The sequence below is a fragment of the Pagrus major genome, chromosome 22, assembly GCF_040436345.1.
Source record: "Pagrus major chromosome 22, Pma_NU_1.0".
Taxonomy (NCBI): Eukaryota; Metazoa; Chordata; class Actinopteri; order Spariformes; family Sparidae; genus Pagrus; species Pagrus major.
The window spans coordinates 26,418,050-26,437,872 of record NC_133236.1 but is presented as its reverse complement, the minus strand read 5'-3'; the positions used below and the strand labels follow the sequence as shown (position 1 = coordinate 26,437,872).

The 19,823-nt window shown below is 42.7% G+C and overlaps 1 protein-coding gene across 1 annotated transcript; it reads right to left on the bottom strand.

The window, feature by feature from the left end:
- Positions 1–228: 228 nt before the first annotated feature.
- On the bottom strand, positions 229–19,082 carry mfsd2b (MFSD2 lysolipid transporter B, sphingolipid). The gene is made up of 14 exons (XM_073493186.1): positions 18,741–19,082; positions 13,900–14,025; positions 13,651–13,775; positions 9,752–9,875; positions 7,997–8,075; positions 7,650–7,831; positions 6,285–6,375; positions 4,868–4,989; positions 4,262–4,345; positions 3,850–3,933; positions 3,548–3,657; positions 1,671–1,814; positions 1,261–1,437; positions 229–306 (listed from the first exon to the last, which is right to left on the bottom strand). The coding sequence occupies exons 1-14, from the start codon at positions 19,080–19,082 to the stop codon at positions 258–260; spliced, it is 1,839 nt and encodes a 612-aa protein (XP_073349287.1). The 3' UTR covers positions 229–257.
- Between the last annotated feature and the right edge of the window lie 741 nt (positions 19,083–19,823).

Here is a 19,823-nt window from a genome sequence, read left to right as displayed (position 1 = left end):
CATAAATAAATAACAGCGTTGTAGAGCTAAACACAGCAAATAATGATATACATTCATTTATATAAATTAGGTAATCTTATTATATATCTATATATCCAAGATGACTGTACAGTACATGTGAAAATGAAACAAAAATGTTTACATTAAAACAGTTTAACGTTTTTTTTCTCAGTGTAATATACACTAATGAACAACATTTCCAGCTGCGTCGCTGGAACACGTGGCTTTTGTGAGTTCACTTCATTCAAGGTCCGGAATCACACGTTACTCAGATCCTCCATCGTTCTGGAGCCGATGCTTTGTTTCCTGCGGGAGACGGCAAAATCAATAATGTGTTACATTAATAGCAGTGGCGGAAAGTAACTAAGTACACTTACTCAAGTACTTAAACGAAATACGATACCAAGTGCTTCTTACATGCTAATGTTTCAGTAATAGTGATCCAATGATATAATAACACTGATGAGGGATAATCTACAAAATTACAGGTGCAATATGTAAGAAGTGGCAAGTAGTAGCAGTAAGTAGTAACCGCTAACTACTGCTAACTGTAGCAGTCAGTTAGCCGTGCAGCTAGTGGTCTTGACTGGGAGCTCGGAGCACTAATTGTTAATTATTTTATTAGTTAATTAAAACACCAATTGTCACAAATTGTTGGTCCTTTGAGTATGTTTTGCTCATAATGATGTGCTATACTTGACTTTTAATTGTGATGTTATATCTTAACATAATGCTGCCTTTAGTTAACTAAATCATCTGAAAACTTCTTCCACCACTCATTAATAGTATTTTAAATAACAGTATTTATAGCCTCACTGGCAAAGGCTAACTTTGGACAGTTTGTCCCACGGTTCAGATAGTTAATAGGAGGAATGTACTAGTATCCTACAATGCCCATAATGCAACTCAATTGAGCCTTTTATTTGACCCTTATTGCCTTCTAAGTGTTCACTTTTTTGAAACACAGATTTGTAACGCGCTCTTTATGTTAAAAAAATTAAAGTGTCAAACCCAGGTCAATTTTCTAAAGGAAAAATAACGTTCATGACATCATCGGGGTTAAAAAAGTAACCTTGATGATGTCATCAGGGTTCTTTTTTGAAACTTTATAAAGCTCCCTTCAGAGCTACAGATGACATCATATAAATGTATTTACAGGTACAGTACTCCTCATGGCTAATTAACTGACCTAAATGTGTAACATTGGTGGAATTGTTAATGGTTGTTTTTCTTAGGTGCACATTTATGATTTCCGCTCACCGTAGCTCATCCAGGCAGACTTTATTCCTGAGCCGTACATCTTCGCTGATGGGATAGAGCAGTAGGATCATCAACCCTGTGACAATGAAGGCCACCGGGGCGGCACCAATCAGCAGCTTCAGGGTGTACACTACAGGAGCGGGCTGCTTGCAGGCGCCAGTGTCATACCCTGCAAATCTACACAGACACAAACATGCATCTTATTTTAACACGGGTTACAGAAGATCGACATCAAGCCTGACGCTGCAGTGCTGCAAAAGAGCAAACTCGACACCTCTCACATGACGAACCATAAATCAGATCTGAGGTTAATGCATTTTTGCGAGGTATCATGACGCGCTGAGTGCAGCCGCGAGACATTATAGAGTGTTTAAGTTAATGGTGCACGTGTGATAGCGATGTAGACTCACTCCAGACACAGGGTGGACACTCCCAGGGAGATACCAGCTGCAAACTTGGTGAAAAACACGTAGAAGGAGTAGAAGATGGCTTCATGGCCTTTGGAGTAGGGGTTGGCCAATCTGAAGTCGTCCACCACATCTGGCAGCATAGACCTGAATTGCACACACAAACATGCAGAGTTGAAGAGTGTTTTTTTTTTTTTGCTGGATTTTGTGAGCACGTGTCCTTTGTCTTTAATACTCAACGTCACTCATGACAAAATTTTAAGCTGATGTGTCCCTAAGACCTCCCTCATGTTCTTACTTTAATCATCTTATACAACCACTCAAGATGCTAGCAGCTGATGATGTAGGTCTACTTATAGCGCTCTGATAAACCGGTGGGCTGAAATTACAGAGCTAATAACACGATTAGATGATGAGCAGCGGGCGGTACCAGACAGGATAAACAATTGGCCCCTTCCAAACTAAACATGGGAGGCCCCTGTAATTTGGGGTTCGAGGGAGGGGACAGGAGATGAGTGAAGAGTGGGGCCGGGCCATAGAAACGACTGGCACATGCAGAAGAAGTCTGCTTTATCTCTGGTGTTGTATTAGCTCTGTGATGGTATAGGAGATTTATAGTAGACGCCGCCTCTAATTCATGAAGATGACATCACTTTCATGACTGGGACGTGACCCAAGCGAACGGACACACTGGCACCACTAACGACATCTTGGCGCACTATTGTGGTTTGACTAATACCACTTTGATATCAAATCAAAGGGAACTAACATGAGCAGCACAACCGCTGCGCAGACAGACATACAGCAGGACTCCAGTCTACCTAGCTCGCCTGTTTCTGAACCGCTAGAGGAAACTGAAGCACCAGAGAAGAAGAAGAAACTTTTGATTCATGCGACCTCATAATGGATGGAGCCACTTTTAAAGCTTAGCTCAAATATGTTAACCAGGGGAGCCCAGACTTTTTCCCTTGGAGAGCCAAAACTGAAACTTAATGGCAGGCCGTGAGTCAAAAGCAAACGTATGGAAGCCCATTTTCTGCCAGTTTAAGAAGAGAAATTGATGAAAACTTAGCCTTGTTTAAAAAAAAAAAGTTTGCATTGTAAGTTCTGATTGAGAGATCTCATAATCATGACTTTTAGCTCAATTTTGACTTTTTTAAACTTATAATTATGAGTTTATATCTTATAATTCATTTTCTTATCTTATAATTTTGACTTTAGCTCATGATTTAAACTTTTTATTATAACTTTTTATCTTCGAAATATGACTTTTATCTCCATTTTGGCTTTTTCATCTGATAATTATAACTTATCATGAGAATGTTTTACATTTAAGGAATATTCTTTTTTTTCTCTTTAATCTTTAACCGGCTGCAATAGTCTTCCATACAAATACTTATTGTATTATTAAGACGCAAAATAGTACTAGGATCCAAAGTTTCCTCAATTGGCTGACTTGATTATGGAAAAATGATAAGAATAATTAGAGATCCTTCATATTCAAAGAGCATTTTAACTCACAATGGTGGGCCAAAGTGAGCCTTGTGGCGAGCTTACTTTGGCCCACGGGCCCCCCTTTGAGCAGCCCTGATTTAAACACTTTTTAATAAATGATTCGGTGGTGTGGAAATCCTACATGTTTCCTGAAAAAGGGGAGGATATAATTACCTTCCCTGCAAATAATGAGGTAGCTATATCTGGATCTGGATAAGGACCAAGAAGTGTAAACCCTACTTGGTTCTTATGCATTGCTTGTGTTTGTTTTCTCCTTTTCTTTTGTAAATATGTGGAAATTGTGACAACTGAAAAGTGACAAAGATCAAGATGTGATGGTCCTCTTGAATGGGTGAAGTGTGATTTGACAAACTCTGAAGGCTTACCACGGCAGCAGGAGCGAGGCAGCTACACTGAGCCCAGAGGAGACGGCCACAACGTAGGCCACCACAACATTGGGGATGAAGACCAGCATCATGGTGAAGGGCATGATCCACTAGATCGAGGGAAAGAGCCATAAAAAAATCTTAAAACTCTTTAAAAAAACAACATTTTTCAAGTGTGCTTCTTTTATCCAGATGGGGATGCTGCATTCCCGACTTTGCCCACAAGATGGCACAAACATCAAAGCGTATCAGTATGTGTTAAAAGCTGCTCTGGCAAACCAAAATAAAAACAGTATACTCACTGTGATACCGCAAAAAGCCGCCGTCTTCTTCCCAAACCTCTGCAGAAACCATTGCCATAACGGGATGCTTATCACTGCCGAAAGCTGGGTAAACATGGGCAAGGGGAAAATGTATGACGCATATGGGAAGAGAATCGTTTTGAATGTGATTCAGCTGGAAATTAAATTTAAAAAATGCAAGTGGGAAGACGTGCAATAAGGCAAGTGTCCTCTGAAAATGAAAAATTCATGTCGTAAAAATCTGGAATTCATCTAAAACGGCTGCTGTGGTTCAAATAAAGGTTTAATGGTGTCACAGGGGAAAAGAGCTGTGATAAAAATAGTGCCGCATTTGAAAAAATTAAAAATGCAGATTCAGAAGTGAGATGATACAGATGTTATATCTTTGGGATGTGATGAAAGCATTACTCACCAGGATGGTCAGCACAATGTTCTGGAAGTGATCCCTCAGGTCGGCGGCGTAAGTGCAGAAGAGGACGAAGTTGCTCTGTATCAGCTGCAGAAATCAGAGATCAAACATTCAGACAGTCGGCCTCGTCTTGTCTACTCAGCACTGTCGCTCGGCACTCAGCTTGCTGCGCTGAGTGCCAAATGAAGTGACTGGAGAAGCTGCTGACGGTGTTTCGCAGTGATTTATTCCCACTCCGGCCTCGCACGGATGACAACTGACACCTCCTCTGAGATGAGAGGGGCGAAAATACACAGAGATAGATCCGATGCAAAAAGTTGGAAAGTCTGCAATAATTCGAACAGCCTAAACCCGAGGTGTCAAAGCTGAGGCCTCGGCCTACATGTGACAGACAAACAGCGAGACTCTGCTGCGCTGGTATCACTCTCGGGAGTCCTGGGACTTCAAACATGCTCCAAACCACGAGCTTTCAGTAAGTGCTCTTCTACATTGATCAAATCAACATTGAGCGCCAGCCAATTCTTCCGCACTGTCAGGATCCAGGCTCCAGTTTACTGTAACGCTGGGTGTCATGTCTGAGAAGTGCTTCATAAATACATTTGCATTTACCTGAATGGCGACAGTGATGAAGAGGAATGCAGCCGTTAGAGTGAGGTATGGCCCGTGTCTCATCACCAGGATGAAGCCCTGATAGAATGGGATCTGCTTCTCCGTCCTTGGGGCGTACGGATCTGAAACAGTAATACGTGGAATAAGAATATGAGTATGCAGCGTATCGAATAACATGCAGTAAGAGAAAGACGATGGATTTGCTCACTGGTGATCCTGGAACTGCCCCTGCATTGCAGTAGATGCACACCTAGGTCTTACCCAGCTACAGAAAACACTGAGGCTAAGGTTGCACTGGATTCGGTTGAAGTAAATTCAAGATGACTTCTTTGGCTTTTTGACTTTATTTGATAGCTAGGTTGCAACAGTCAAAACAGAGCTACGTTGCAGTTATGTAGTATGTATCTTAGACCACTAGCTCAAAGGGTATTAATTTCATTCCCAACCACAACTGGTTTCACTCCATAAATGTGTTCCCAAATGTGGAATAGCTAATTAGGGCTGCAACTAATGGGATGCTATTTCCTTCATTGCTACACCAAGCCTATAAAATGTTGGAAAGTAGTAAAACTGTTGCTTGTTTAATCTAACCCAAACCAAACCAAAAAAATATTACATTTATTTTGCTATAAAATGGGGAAAACAAAACAAACTGTCGCATTTAATTGGCCGAGACAAGCTCATTTTGGCATACTGCTTGATAAATGATTTAAAGGGGCGCACAAGTGTTTCAGTATTGCCCTTTAAAAAAGTTGGTCGACTTCTAAGAGACATATTTTTTACAAGAATGGTCAAAAAAGACACCTCTAGTTTGTAATGCAGGCTTTCTGATAACAATAAATTGTTAGTATGAAGCCCAATCTGAGACAACCCCAATGACATCATCAGGGTTATTTTTTTCAAACATCTGAAACCTGGAACCACAGAAGTCATTACAATTGTTTTGACGGGGTAAGTCTTTGGGGCTTGACCTGGTTCTGATCCAGTTTTCGCACCTTATTTTTAAATGTTCGGAGCATTTTGAACAAAAGTAAATGGGTTTGGAACCTGACAAGTGATTTCCAGTCATATCGACAGATCAATGTTAATTGTTCATCTGTCTTGGTTCAGGTTGTGGTTTAGTTGTTTCCTGTTTTATTTTGGTAAATATATCCTCATGGGTGTCATTTCCACTTCCTCTCTTTGTCTTTTTTCCCGCCCTTTTTCTGTGTACACTTGTGCCTTCCCGCCAGCCTCTGAATTCTGCATTTGGGTCATCTTTTGATACACGTGACATCAACACCCTCCACACATCCTTAACTACTAAAAAATGGTGTGTGTTGCTTTACATTTTAAATCATCAGTTCATTGTTTTGATAAATCATTTGTTGTCAATCAATATCAGCAAAGTTCTCAGACTCACCAGACAAAAACTCACCCTCTCTCTCTTTGACTCCCAAGAACATCACCAAGGTGCAGACGAGAAACACTCCTCCGATCACACCGGCAGCGATCATGTACACCTCCTTCTGCAAGAGAGAAAAAAGAACAAACAAGTAGCCTACATCAGTCCATCTCTTCTTACACTGCATGCACAATCAAGTCTATTCTGAGCCATTCCTCAATCTTTAATTCATAATGTTCTCAAACGCCTAAAAAATTTAAGTGCTCCATTTTAACATGCTATACATCCCTTTTGCAAAACACATTTTCACAGTGGGTGTTAGTTTTTACTCAGTGGTGGACAGTACTCAACTCTGCCATGCACATTTCACTGTAAGCATAAACAGGAAGAAACCTCAAGTTGATCTGCATCCCAAAATACAGCCCTTAACCATTTAATATTGCACCCCGACAGGAACTGCTCTGCCTTAAACAACCTCTGTTTGTTTGCTATTTTTCCATGCGGTTCAGCCCAGCGACCCATTATTATTTATGCACATCAAACACTCCCTGTTTCCGAGGGCAGACCTGGTTTGCCCAGACGGTGTGCCACCCTTACCAGCGACCACAAAGGAATTTAGCGGGTGGCTGTAGAGGGTTTTGCTGCTGTGAGTGGGTTGCCCCGATAGGGTTCACCCAAAATCCAATGGAAAAGGAACCATTTGAAGCCCAAATAGCTGCGGTGCGACCAAAATCCAAACGCAGGACATTTTGCACTCTGGCTTGTTTCATCTTCACAAAAAGTCCCATGATGGATTCACGGCAGCAGTTGCGTTTATTCGCGGCTCAGCAAACTAAAATGTTGATGTGAATGTCTCCTATCATGTTTCTTTCCCTCTGACTTGAAGCTAAGCTGCAGCCACCTTTAAGTAAAAGACTAATATTTCGAGCATATTGAATCTGGGATGCCTTCAAATGGTCTGGGTGAGATATAAATAGGTCCTAATGACTTACAGACTGTTGAGACCCCCTCAATGTGGGGGCCACAGTTTGGAGCCTGATGTGAGGGAGGAACCCCCCCTTTGTGGTCGTGAGAGGGGAGCAGGCTCAGGATGTCGGGTTCAGATATCAAACAGTGGCGTCTCCTTTCAATCCCATGGGTTAAAACATGAAGCCATTTTGGATGTCAGAACATGCAGACAGTCTGTAAATATGGACCCAATTTCGAACAATCCTCCTTTTCATTCAGCGCTGCTTTTTTCAGCCCTCGGATATTTAGCAAAAGTCAACCGCCCTGTGCACACACCGCGGCTCCAAAGTTCATCGAGAACGCTGATGACAGTCCAAGTTATTTTCGAAGCAACTCTGCGGCCTACTTTGAGCACACCTGGGCTCCTGGTTTTGGCTCGGTGACACTTACCGAGTGTGACAGGTATTCCTGGGAGCGCACCAGGCTCTTGACGATCTCTGCCCCGCTGCTGTTGCCAAGGTAACCAGCAGTCATGTTGTGAGGCGGGCAGTGCTTCAGAGTGTGAGCGCTGGCCACGATCTGGCCCTGGATGGCGGCGCCAACAAGTGTCCCCAGCACCTCCATTGTCATTCCTGGAATCACACGAAGAAAGATCCAGCTATCAGTTCCAATGCTACAAAGTAATTCACACATTCTTAATTTATACTTTTGCAAAAAACTGAAATCTGAAGTAAAAAAAGATGGATTCAGCTTTGCGGGGCATTAATTTCTGCTTTTTGCATATTAAAAGACCTTACTGTAGGCAGTGGCTGAGTCTCTCTCCCTCTGGTCCGTGCTCAGGAACATGGTGAGAGCAGAATAAGGCACGTGGAAGCACTGCAATGAAGCAGAAAGATACAGTCAGGGCAAGTCTGACATGGCAGCAGCAAACAAAAGTCTCATAAGGTGGAGAAAGATAATGATTTTGAGTTTTTTGTTTGCTTTTTTCTTAGCTGTGCTTCGACTGTTAGACTGCCATAAAATTTTGAACAAACACGATTCCCACATGATGCATCTTAAAGGTGTAATTTGTAGAATATAGACAGATTTCGAGGGTCGCTCCGAAAAAAATAGGTGGAGAGCATAAGAGTAACCGACATCTGCTGCTCTTTGCTATCGATCCTTGGCTGTCCACCATATTGCACTACCATGTTTCTACAGCAGCCCTGAACAGACAAACCAAACACCGGCTCTAGAGAAGGCCTTTCACATTTTTTGCGTGATTAGTGGCAGCTGTAGGGGATGGTGAGATGAGGGGTGATCAGTGGGGATGCAAACAGCAACCTCACTGCTAAATGCTACTAAATCCTCCACACTGGACCTTGTACAGGCTCACAGAGCCGCTTGCGTGGCTTTCAACTTATTGTTGAGTATTGTCAGCATACAACATCTGACCCACAATCAAATGGGAACACCCAAGATATCTTTAGATGTCTTTTATCTACGTACACGTTCCCGTGAAAATGCAACACTGTACATATATATATATATACCAAAAGCAGTCTCTGCACTTTCCATGTCGGCCAACCTCAGCTCCCTGTTTTCTCCTTCCTCACCACCTCTCCCAGAGAATAGGCGAGCAAACCGAGGACCTGCTTCACTTTGTAATTTACACAAGGGCCCAGTCAGCACTGTGGCCAAACGAGCGTGCACAGCCGCGACGAAAATAAACGTGGCCGTGAAGGGATTTTTTTCAGCCACTGGTTCCATACAGCATGTCAATTACGGGGCTGGATGCAAACATTTATAGAAATTGAACCTGCTTAGCGGTCCACTATAGATGGAAGTGAGAGCTGATAAATCCCATAGAAACCCACTATTAGTTGATTACATAAACAGATGACATACTGCATCCTAACCTCTGTTTACAGACTGTGACCCTCTGAATGGTAACAGCTGGCCGTTCTCAGCTCACTTCACACAAACACACGTCCAGAGACAATGAAGGAAGGCTAAAAGTGGTAACCAGCATTTACCCAGCGAGAGGTTCCTGGCAGGACGGACCGTATACTTATCAAGTAGTTAGAATGACATGCCATTACAGCTCGCCGCAGAGTGGCCGCAGCGGTCTACGCGCTCTGTAGCACATGTTATATGGGTTACCCCAGAGCAGAGCGGCGAGGGAGAGAGATGAATGGTCTGGACCATAATAACAAAAGGCAACCTAAATAAGTTTACTTCCCCTTTGAGTTGAGGTATCGAAGAGCTCTGGGCTCTAATCTGCTGCACGTCGCAAATCAAAGTGTAAATCCTACTGCAGGCTGTCGGAGTCTGGCGTGAGACGACTGTGATCATCTCCACTTAGAACTTTGTTCTTTTGCGATGTTTTGCTGCAATTTCCATCTATATGTTACGTAACGTGTCATCTGCATCAATCAGAGCTTTCATCTCCTCTTTCCCACTTGACGTCTCTCTTGTACTGCGTGTGAAGTCTCCCGCTGAGTCGCCTGAGGCGCGCGTCAACATTTTAGATTTCTTAAAACATCAAATGCACTTCGGAAAAGAGTACTTACAGTGATGAGGGTTTGGTAGAGGCAGTAGAAGCCTAGGTACCAGATGAATCTCCCGCTGATGAAAGGAGGAACAAACCAGAGGTAGAAGTAGGAGACCACCAGGAACGGAGTGCAACCCACCATCCTAGAGAAAACGGACACATGTCAGGTGAGAGCCAAAAAGATGAAATATCATGTTTACACCCTGGTTCTGAGCTATCTCCAGGCAGCCATCATAAGCTGTCAGAGCAGGGTCGACAGTGGGTTGGGTGTTATGTAATTTTCATAGCAGTGCAGTGTTAAAATCAGGCCATATTTCTGGCAGATTACAGTGAGCCGTGCTGACTGCTAAATGATTATGTTGTTGTTAAGTATGATAGGAATCTGTCCTAGGAGGGACGGGCGCGCAGGGAAATACCACAGTATATCAAACCTAGCATTTAAAGATCTGCACACACACTCACACAAACACATGAATATGCAACACACACTCAAGCAAACGCAGCATGAAGGAATTCTGCTGCGTTGTGCTTTTCTCAGAACTTGGAGTGATACAGTGTGTGGGCTATGTATAATGCATAAGTAAACAACTGGTACGTGTCATTATGGCTAAAGTGAACAGCTGTGCGTTTCAGAATAAGGGCCAGATTATGGATGATCAACACTATGATTCGTCCACACATCCTCCACCCTCCTTTTCTCTGAGGAGCAAGTGGAGTTTGTTTGTCATGCTGCTGGAGCCTGGAACAGCTGTAACAGCAGCACATCTGCAGGTAGAAAAAGGGACCAAAGGGGAATTTTGGTGACTGTGACAAAACCCGCAGGCGCTCTGACCTCTGGCCTGCTCTACACTGGGGAAATATAAACAAGAGAAAGTGGGAGAAAGAGGTAGAGAGAGGCCGGGAATGGTCATTTCTAGCATCGTCCAGCCCGCTCCACCTCACTCTCCTCCTGATTGTTTGCTTTAACAAAGGCGGCTGACAACGCTGGTGCTGCAGTATTGACCGCTTGGTCATGGGGGCGATGAAAGGGCCCCGGCGGTCGGTGAATGGGACAGTTAGAATGTTCCTGCAAGATGACTGTGCTCAGGGAGAGGCAACAAAGGCTCGTGTGCAAACACACTCGCATATTTTCTCACACATCAGGCACGCATGAATACGCATCCACACCTGTCCCAGTAATTTGCACAGTCTTAATTAAGCCGGAGCAGGTTGATAGGAGGCTGGCACGTACTTTTCTCTCCTCTCCGACTTGTTCGGGACACTCGCAGCATGTTAATTAGATGACGAGCGGCGGAGCAGAGGGGAATTAGAAGGGGTCTGATGGGTGAGAGTGTGCTTTCTTGGTTGATTATGGGCTTAGCAGTGTTCATATATAGCAGAGGTAGAAAGTATCTAAGTGCATTTACTCAAGTACTAAGTGAAATTTTGATACTTGAGTACTGTTACTTTATACCTATACTCCATTACTTTTCAGAGGGAAATGCAGTACTTTGTTAGTACACTTCATGCTCCACAGCTGTTAACATATGATGATCTCATAAACATTGATGAGGACTCGAGTCACTGTGTTGAGGACTTGCAACTTGACAGATAACAAATGACTCATGACTTGACTTGACTTGAGACATGATGACTCGAATGACTTGTCTGTGTTCAGTTTAGTGTTTTAAGGTTTTTAAGTCTGGCTGCCAGTATTTCATTGTTTAAAAGTGATGGGGGGATATTTTCTTGATTGAGAGAAAATTATGAAATAAATAAGCTTTTATAAAGTTATTTGTTTTTATGTTTAATTACATTTATTTCACTAAATATGAACAATTAAAATACAAATTCAAATCATTGTCATTCTAAACTTGAATTGCCCAAGAACGAGTGACTTGGGACTTGGACCAAATGACTTGAGTCACATCAGGTCTCAGATGTCTGCAAGTGGTTGGTCATTACACCAAAAAGTGACTTCTTCTCTGAACCTTTCAGATGGTTTCATTTTCGCAACTCTTCAAAGTGGAGATCATTTCTAAAAAGTGGATACATACTCGTACAGCATAACGTTTCTTATTTCTTACCCCATTAATCATCTCAGGACCCCCCAGATTTATCTTGTGATCCTTCGGAGGGGGCCTGACCCCTCGTTTGGGAACCACGAGACCAAACTACGCCAGCTTTAATAGTAAAATGCTATTTATGTAATGACGCATTTATCAGCAATCTGATAATGCAATATAGCCTACTGAATGATGCTACTAAATGAGTACCTCTCCCACCACTGATAGACCATCAGTCAGTCTTTCAGGGGAAAAAAATATTTCTCAAGGTTCATCTTGTCAGAGGGATCACGCATCACTACAATCAAAAAAATAATAAACAGGGCAGCACCCATGTGGGCGTTTTGGGCCAAATGACCTCATCCTCATAGCAAAGATACAAATCACTTCACGTCTGGCTGTGGATGTGACAGCCAGAGAGGGGGGTAAAACACTTCCTGCTCGACAGTGGGGGGACTTTCCAAACAGGGCCGAAACTGAGGGAGTGTCTTGCGATCTCATCACAAATGGTGATGAACACACATTTACAAAACCCACGCATATATACCACACTAAGTGTTCCCATGGACACATACACAGGGGTAAGAGCACACACATTCACAAACACACACACACCTACAGCTTCCCCGGGGTAATCAAAGCTGATTTAACAGCCATCAGCATCTGTCTGGTATTGAGCGCGGCTGGCTGGCCACAGTGGACTTGGTCCCCCTCCAGCTCTGTCAGCTTGTGTGTAATCTATGGTTTATAATGCAGTAGGCATTAAAACCTGCATGTGTAATTATAGTAAGTGTCACGCTAGTGTGTTCAAAAGACACATACCGCACACACACGCATATCCGCTTATGAAATCATCTTTGAAAATGGCGACTTAAAGAAACGGTGGTATTAACTTTGTGTAATCCACAATTAAAGAGCCACGAAGTCAAATCGTAGCGAGCGACCTCTTGCCGACAAAGAAAGCTGGATGATGGCCAAATGAGTTGTTACATAAATTAAATAATATGTCAACGGGCAGCACCGTGGCATATGATTAATAAAAGAATGCAGATAAACTTCCTTCTCTGTTGTTGTCTGGCATCAAAAGGCAACAAACCCAGCCCACGCCCTCGAAGCACACGGTGTGCAAGGCTCATCAGAGGGAGCGTCGGGATCGGTGTAATTAAAGCTCACAGCCTGCTCATTCAGCTCAATCCTCAGGTGAGAGGCTCGGGCCCCAGGAATAATTTCAAAACTGTCGGAAAAGTGGAGCGCACGGCTTGTTGTTGCTTAGATTTTGCACAAACATTAGCGTGATGAGGCGGCCATAATTATGTCTGAGAGAGTGGGAGCAAACCAAAACAAGTTTCATAATCTGTCGACAAATTACAGCCCTTTACGCAAGAGTATCTGTCTGTCAACAGCAGCACTTTAGCGTTTGTTAACTACGGAAAGGGGGTCATTTCACTCGACTTTAGCAGCTTAGATAAACGACATGTATCCCATTTTCACTGGATTGTTGGATAACTTAGAGTAGAGAGAGCAACACGCCAAAATCAGAATATGAGACTAAATATTGTCCAGTATTCTGATTAAATGTCTGGTCTTAAAGACTACACTATAATCGAACAATGCTAATTCTGACTTAATCTGATGTTAAATGAATCTGCTTATTAGTGAATTGTTTTCAAGGCAATAAAAGTCCTTCACTAAAGTACTGTCTTGTCAATATCTGTGTGCAATCTGATGTTTTGTCCCTACTTTTGAGCCAATGAAAAAACCTAAATGTAACAATGTGGGAATAAAAGGTAAAGGAATAAAAAAAATGGCACAAATAAAGGAGTGGGTAAGAGAAATAACAATGATGGAGAAGTTCTGGGGTTCTGGAGCTCACCAGGGCATGAGTCTGCCAATCTTGGTCCATCTGCTCTTTGTAATGAAGAAACCAACAACCGGGTCGGTCACTGCGCCCCAGGCTTTACCGATGAACAGCACCATGGAGGCCTGGAAGGCGTTGATCTGCAGAGCAGAGCAAGGACAGACTGGAGTTAAAAACACATGCTGGCACAAATCTTACCAACTTGTTCATTCATTTATAGGAGCCACAGACAATTCTCATCATCTTCGTCATTAAACACATTACCTGAGCGATGTCGAGCAGGTAGATCTGCAGGAAGAAGGCCGTGGCGCTGGCAGCCACCTCCTTGGGTGCTCCGCCGATGGCGAAACACAGCTTGCTGCATAACGTCAACTTGTGGCCCAGCTCAGTCTGTGAAGACAGAGGTGACAAGGGAGGGAAAAAAAAACTTAATAAGATAATGATGACCTTGAAGGTCAGGCTGCTAATGAGCAAATTAACTTTTCTCTACTGCAAGCAATCTGATGAAGACTCTCATTTCAAATGGGAAATGAAGGCACTGCTGACACAAAACACACAATGTCACTGCTTATTGTTGAAGTTTGAAATAACCATGAGGTAATCACTTCCAAAATGGTTGTGTATACTCAAATACTGCACTTAAAGGTGCACTATGTGAGACCTTCAGTGATCTTCACTGTTTTACTTTGTTTATATTTGGCGGACCCTGCCACCTTTCTTGCTGCAAACAGTGTTCTGGGGACCTTATTTTCCTCTGAGAACAGCTTGTTTATTCACTTATGGAAAAAATAAATTTTTCTGTTTTTGTATTATTACCTCATTAATATTGTAAATATTAAAACTTTGCGTCTGAATTTCTTGTCCAAAACAACATAGTGCTCCTTTAAGTAGCCTATAGTTTTGACATGCTTGTACTTAAGGAAAATACAGAACTTACTGCATCAGAGCCAAAACAGCCCAATTTTAAATTAACTTATTTTATTTTTATTTTACTTATTAAAAACAAAAACTGACTCTGATCATCAGAAAAATGCTGCACAGTATATACATACATGAAAATATATGTTTGTTTGTTTTTTTGCTTTTACTTGTACTTTTGATACTTAAGTTTTTTAAGACGTTTACTCAAGTACTATCCGTATGGGACTTTTACCAAAGTAATATTGTAACACACTCACTAAGTGGGACTTTTGGGTACTTTTGACAACTGTGAGTCACACACCCACAAATGTTTGCACACATTCAAGAATATGACCAACAGACATAATGTGTCAAAGAATAAACTTTAACTACGGCTAAAGTCAACATCCTGGAACAGGAGATCAGGAGTTTATATAAAGAACGTATCATTTTGTCAACCAATAAGCATGAATGAGTCAATCTTCACATGATAAACTGTAAGTTTACTCTATGTTACACCAATCACCACTAAAGACAACCAATAGACTCAGTGTAACCGCGTTGAAAAGTCCAAAATCCAACTAACTAAACTTCCTTTTTACATTATAGTTTCTTCCCATGAACAACTGCAGCTGTTTATCTTAGGGCAATCTATTTATCAAGGGCCCGTGCACATTCCTGCCTCAGCTTTATAAGACTGCTTCCCAGACACTCCAACGAGAAGCAAGGTGTGCCGCTCTCTAATAAATTAGGCCATGAGGACAGATTTATGACTCATAAATAGTGAATCCTGTAGTCATTCATTGTCTCAATCTTTTCTATTTCAGGCCCTCCTAAAATAACATTCCTCCCTCATCTACGTGTCGCGCCGATTGAGTGATTCAGTTGAATTTAAAGAAAAGTATAGTTGCCACTACATAGCACTGTATTTGCTGTGACGTATGCAGAAGATGCGTAAGAATTTCACTCCTTTACAAACGCACAAGTCATCTCCCCCAACTAACGGCTTAAATCATCAATCTTCCTGTAACTCCGTCTCCCTAAATGACAAGTTGCTTCTGCACACAAGAAAGATGTTCATGGTTTAAATATGTGCAAGTGTGGGTGTAAAATAGGGGATCAGAAGGAGACCCTACCAGCTATTTGGGTTGTGGTTTATCTGTGCAGACACTGAGGCACACGGTGGAGCCTGAGGAGCCCACCGAGTCATCTTTACTCTGCTGTAACCATCGGGCACGTGTGTGTGTGTGTTTGTGTGCGTGTGTGTGTGCAGGAAGGGCAAACTTTCATCTTCACACATGAATAAGACGAGACACCACAGTCTAGGGAGCCCGATATTTACGACTGTCTCTCCGAGGCTGTGCACACAGATCAACCTTTGCCTGTTCCTCCCTTCTGTATAACCTTTGGATTCAGACATACACACACACACATACACACACACAAAACGCTGTCACTCCACATCCAGTGGCCCAGGCTTGGCCCACAGCTGCTCCCCTCAGAGCTTTATGAAAGAAGGAAATCACCAAAGGAACCACAGCCACGACCGACACACTGTTATTATCCGACTCACGTTTTCTCTTCCTCCGTTTTTCGCCCCATCAAAACACGGAGGGCTTCGAGAACGACAATTACCGGGAGGGAGGGGTGTAATTATTCAATCGCAAGACAAGCGGGTCAGAGGTAAGTAAAGGCTGCGCGGCGGTTCCGACTTCAAAACTCTCTCTTCTTCCACTCTCACTGCAATTACCCCTAATTGGAGAGAAAAATTAAACTCTTTGGTGCCTGGAGAGAATGCTGCTTAACTGATGATGTGCAAAAATACTCGCAGCACTCCTCTCTCCCTCTCTCTCTTATTCTTTCCCTCCAAACTCAATCCTTCATTACTGAGTTTCTTATCATCAAAGAGGATAAACAGGATATCCCGTCTACTGTTGTCTGGATGCACAAACAGCACCGATTCAGACTCCCACATGTATACAGAAAAGTAGCTCGGAGTAAAGAGAGCATCTGCAAAGTTCAGACAAACAAGGGACAAGGACAGATAAGACTAATCTGTGGGAGTTAATGAATCCTTAACCGTTAGAGGGAAAACAATTTAAAATGCCTGAACTGCACCGCGAGTGAGTTAAATCAGGATTGAAGATAATTCTAGTGCAAAGAAAGGAGGATGGGGGGAGAAACATCTGATGCCAGCTAAGTTATATTCTCCAAATAAAATACTGAATGTTTGCACGTTAAATGTTAAGCTGCTGCTGAAATGGATTCAAAAGGCAGTTTAAATGTTTATTCGCTGAAGGATTTTCTGACAGTTCTGGGTATCAGGGTCACAGGGTCTAGTTACAGAGTTGAAAACAGAAGCTTTTGTCGTCAACGCAGATTATGGATTATGAGTATGAAAGGTTGATCATGTCAGTGTTGTCATGGGGCCTTTAAATCGTCAACACTGGTGAAGCAGGTTAAACTCACAGGGAATCAATCCAGAAATCTGCAGATGGATTAGTGGAAGAGTGACAGCTATGTACTTTTGTGATGGATTGGTGAGGCTCTTCGTGTGAACTTTTATTGACACTGACCTACATGTGTTCTCACTCACAAAGGGAAAAACCGCTTTGATTTATCATACCTATAACAAAATGTAGTGGACTTAAACTTAAAGGAACATAAATAACACATCAGCAATCCTCCTGGCATACATTGTTTTGGGGATTAAAACTCACATGAGATTTATTTTCTGTAGTTTCAAGAAAACATGCACAATGGAAACCTAACGTATAAAGTAAAGACGTGTTAAAGCAACGTTGTAAATGCATATGAATGGGCATTTGCATCCACTATTGCGGGAATATTTGAAGGTAGGCACATTGAGATGAACAAAAACAGTGTTTTTATCTCTTCAGAGGACGTTTAGGTCACATGATCTATGTATTTCATGTTTAATTCACTAAGTTTCCATTTGCACTTTGATCAGGGTCTTTTTTAGTTTTCCGCCAAGTAGTGGATCATTAATAAATTTGAGTTTCCATTGCAAGTTGTTGCATTTTGTTTTTATTGATATACCAACCTTTCCTTTTTCAGCTCAGCGTAAAGTTCTTTTGGGAATATTTTGACTTTTTTCTGCATTTCTACTTTCATGCACACATTTGAAATGAACCTAAAAAACGTAAATGGAACAAACCAAATGTAAAAACAAAACAAATTTGACTGTAAGTGTCTAAACAGCTATAAGTAGAAGTGAGAATCTAAGGTTTCCTCAGGTTCAGCGCATTAACTAAATTGGTTTTAAATCACATTTAGTGTTTACATTCATAACATTCTGCCTTCTTCTTGGAAACTAACAATGATATATTTGTAGTAACAACTAATTCTCAGGTGTCAAGTCCAAGTCATTTGAGTCACATTAAACAACAGAAACTGCACATTAGACGGACGTTTGGCAGAGAGGAGACAGTTGGAGAACTGGTTAGATCGGTGATGTAACGTTGTTTCATTGGCACCTTGAGCCAATGAAACAAAACCAAAATGAGTGACTAACTGCAAAGGTATTGAATATGTCAGTATCTGAAACAGTGTCTGCATAAAATGGTATCTACCTCAATAGAGAGACAATACTCCTTGTAAGTACTTGGTTCTCTGTCTTTCATTTCGGCTTGCTTACTTCAAAGGCTTATCACCTTCACCCATGTAGTTCTCATAATGCTAAATAACAAGATAAAACACAAAGGATCTTCTGCCGTTTGCAAAACCTGAGTATGCTATCCCTTCCTACTCTCCATCCACTGTCTTGCTTCCTATTATGGCTGTGATGACAACGGTCTTCATCACCAAAGTCCGGTGATATCAGACAAAAGAAAGCAATCATGGAGCGGTTCATCCCATCAATGGCAACAACTTTTCTCCAATGAAAACAATCAACTTCCAGGCATTACCTGCTATCTGGAGGATTACCAGTTCACAGGAAAACAATGCCGCTGATTAATCAGAAACAGATAAGCCACTAAAGAGATCACACTTTCCATCTTTTTTCCTCCTCTCCACCCAATCATGTGAACTCACTCACAGCTCTGAGCTGAGCTGCAAACACACCAGATGAGACTGAGAGTTTCACTCAGATTTAGGGGTCCCAAGATGGATCACAACAGTGTGATTTAGACTCCTACGGTTACAAGTGATAGAAAAGAAGCAACAAAAACAGGTGATCTTACCTGCTGAGGTGTTTTGGGGAAGAGCGGTTCAGTGGGCTTGATGAGCTTCCCTGCAGGGCCCTGAGCTCCCCTCTCTCCCTTGGCCATGGCTGAGAGGCTGTGTGTGAGGCGGCAGCCGTACTTCTGCGACTGTGTGTGCGCGGGTGTGTTGAAGTGAGTGTGACTGTGACTCCTCGTGTGAGCGAGTGTGCGAGGAGCCTGCCACTGGGTGGTGTGTGTCAGAGGCTGAAACTGGATGTGGCTCTGACTCCGGGTGTGTGTGTGGTGCACGTGAGTGACAGCTCCGGAGGCTGGGAGCTCCTCCTGCTCCTCTGTGACAACTCTGCCGCTTTCTGCCGCCATTCACATGCTGTTGTGCTCTGGAATGAGGCCAGGAAGGGAAGGGCAAAGTCAGACAGGCGGTGCCACACACACATATACAAAAAACACACACACACACAAATACACACACACTCAATGAAAAGCATGTACTGCAACATACAAGAACAAGAATGCACACACATATTTGAACTCAGAGACTCTGCACATAGATGGGACAATGCACAAGAGCATAGATGGATACAGATGGATACACAACACACACATATGCTCACACTCCACCTTAACCACCCTTTTCAAATACATATCCCACTTTAAGTAAAATGTCATTCAGTGTTTTCATCATGTGCTGTATCTGACAGCTGGCACAGCTGGGAAAACAGAGCAAACCCGGGCGCAAAATGCGACGATGTCCCATGCAGGAGTGCGCTGCTGCCTTGCTCACATCTTACTATTACTGTAAGTGCATCCATAATCAGGCGCTCTGCACACCTGATAGGAACCTTAAACAACAAATTAAAGGAGAAAACACAATTTCAATCTTACCCCGTGTTGGTGGAAAAGCAGCAGTGCTGTCAGCGCTGCAGTGAGTTAGTTGGTTCGGTCTGCGCGGTGATCTGCCAGTCAGCCAGTCAGTCAGTCAGACGGCCAGGATGAGAAGGAGACTGCGGAGGATGGAGATGGTCTGCGCGTCTCCACTCTCACTTGTTTTCAGCCTGCAGTGACGGAGCTGCGCCCCGCGGCGGCCGCGGCGGTGCATGACAC

Bases quoted from the DNA above. Each gene is read 5' to 3' on its own strand.
- mfsd2b (XM_073493186.1), bottom strand. From the start codon at position 19,082: ATGGCGGCAGAAAGCGGCAGAGTTGTCACAGAGGAGCAGGAGGAGCTC. The intron at 8,076-9,751 runs GTAAGTACTCTT...GCTTCATTGCAG, and splicing joins TCTACCAAACCCTCATCACT to TGCTTCCACGTGCCTTATTC. The intron at 4,346-4,867 runs GTAAATGCAAAT...TGATTTCTGCAG, and splicing joins TCATCACTGTCGCCATTCAG to CTGATACAGAGCAACTTCGT.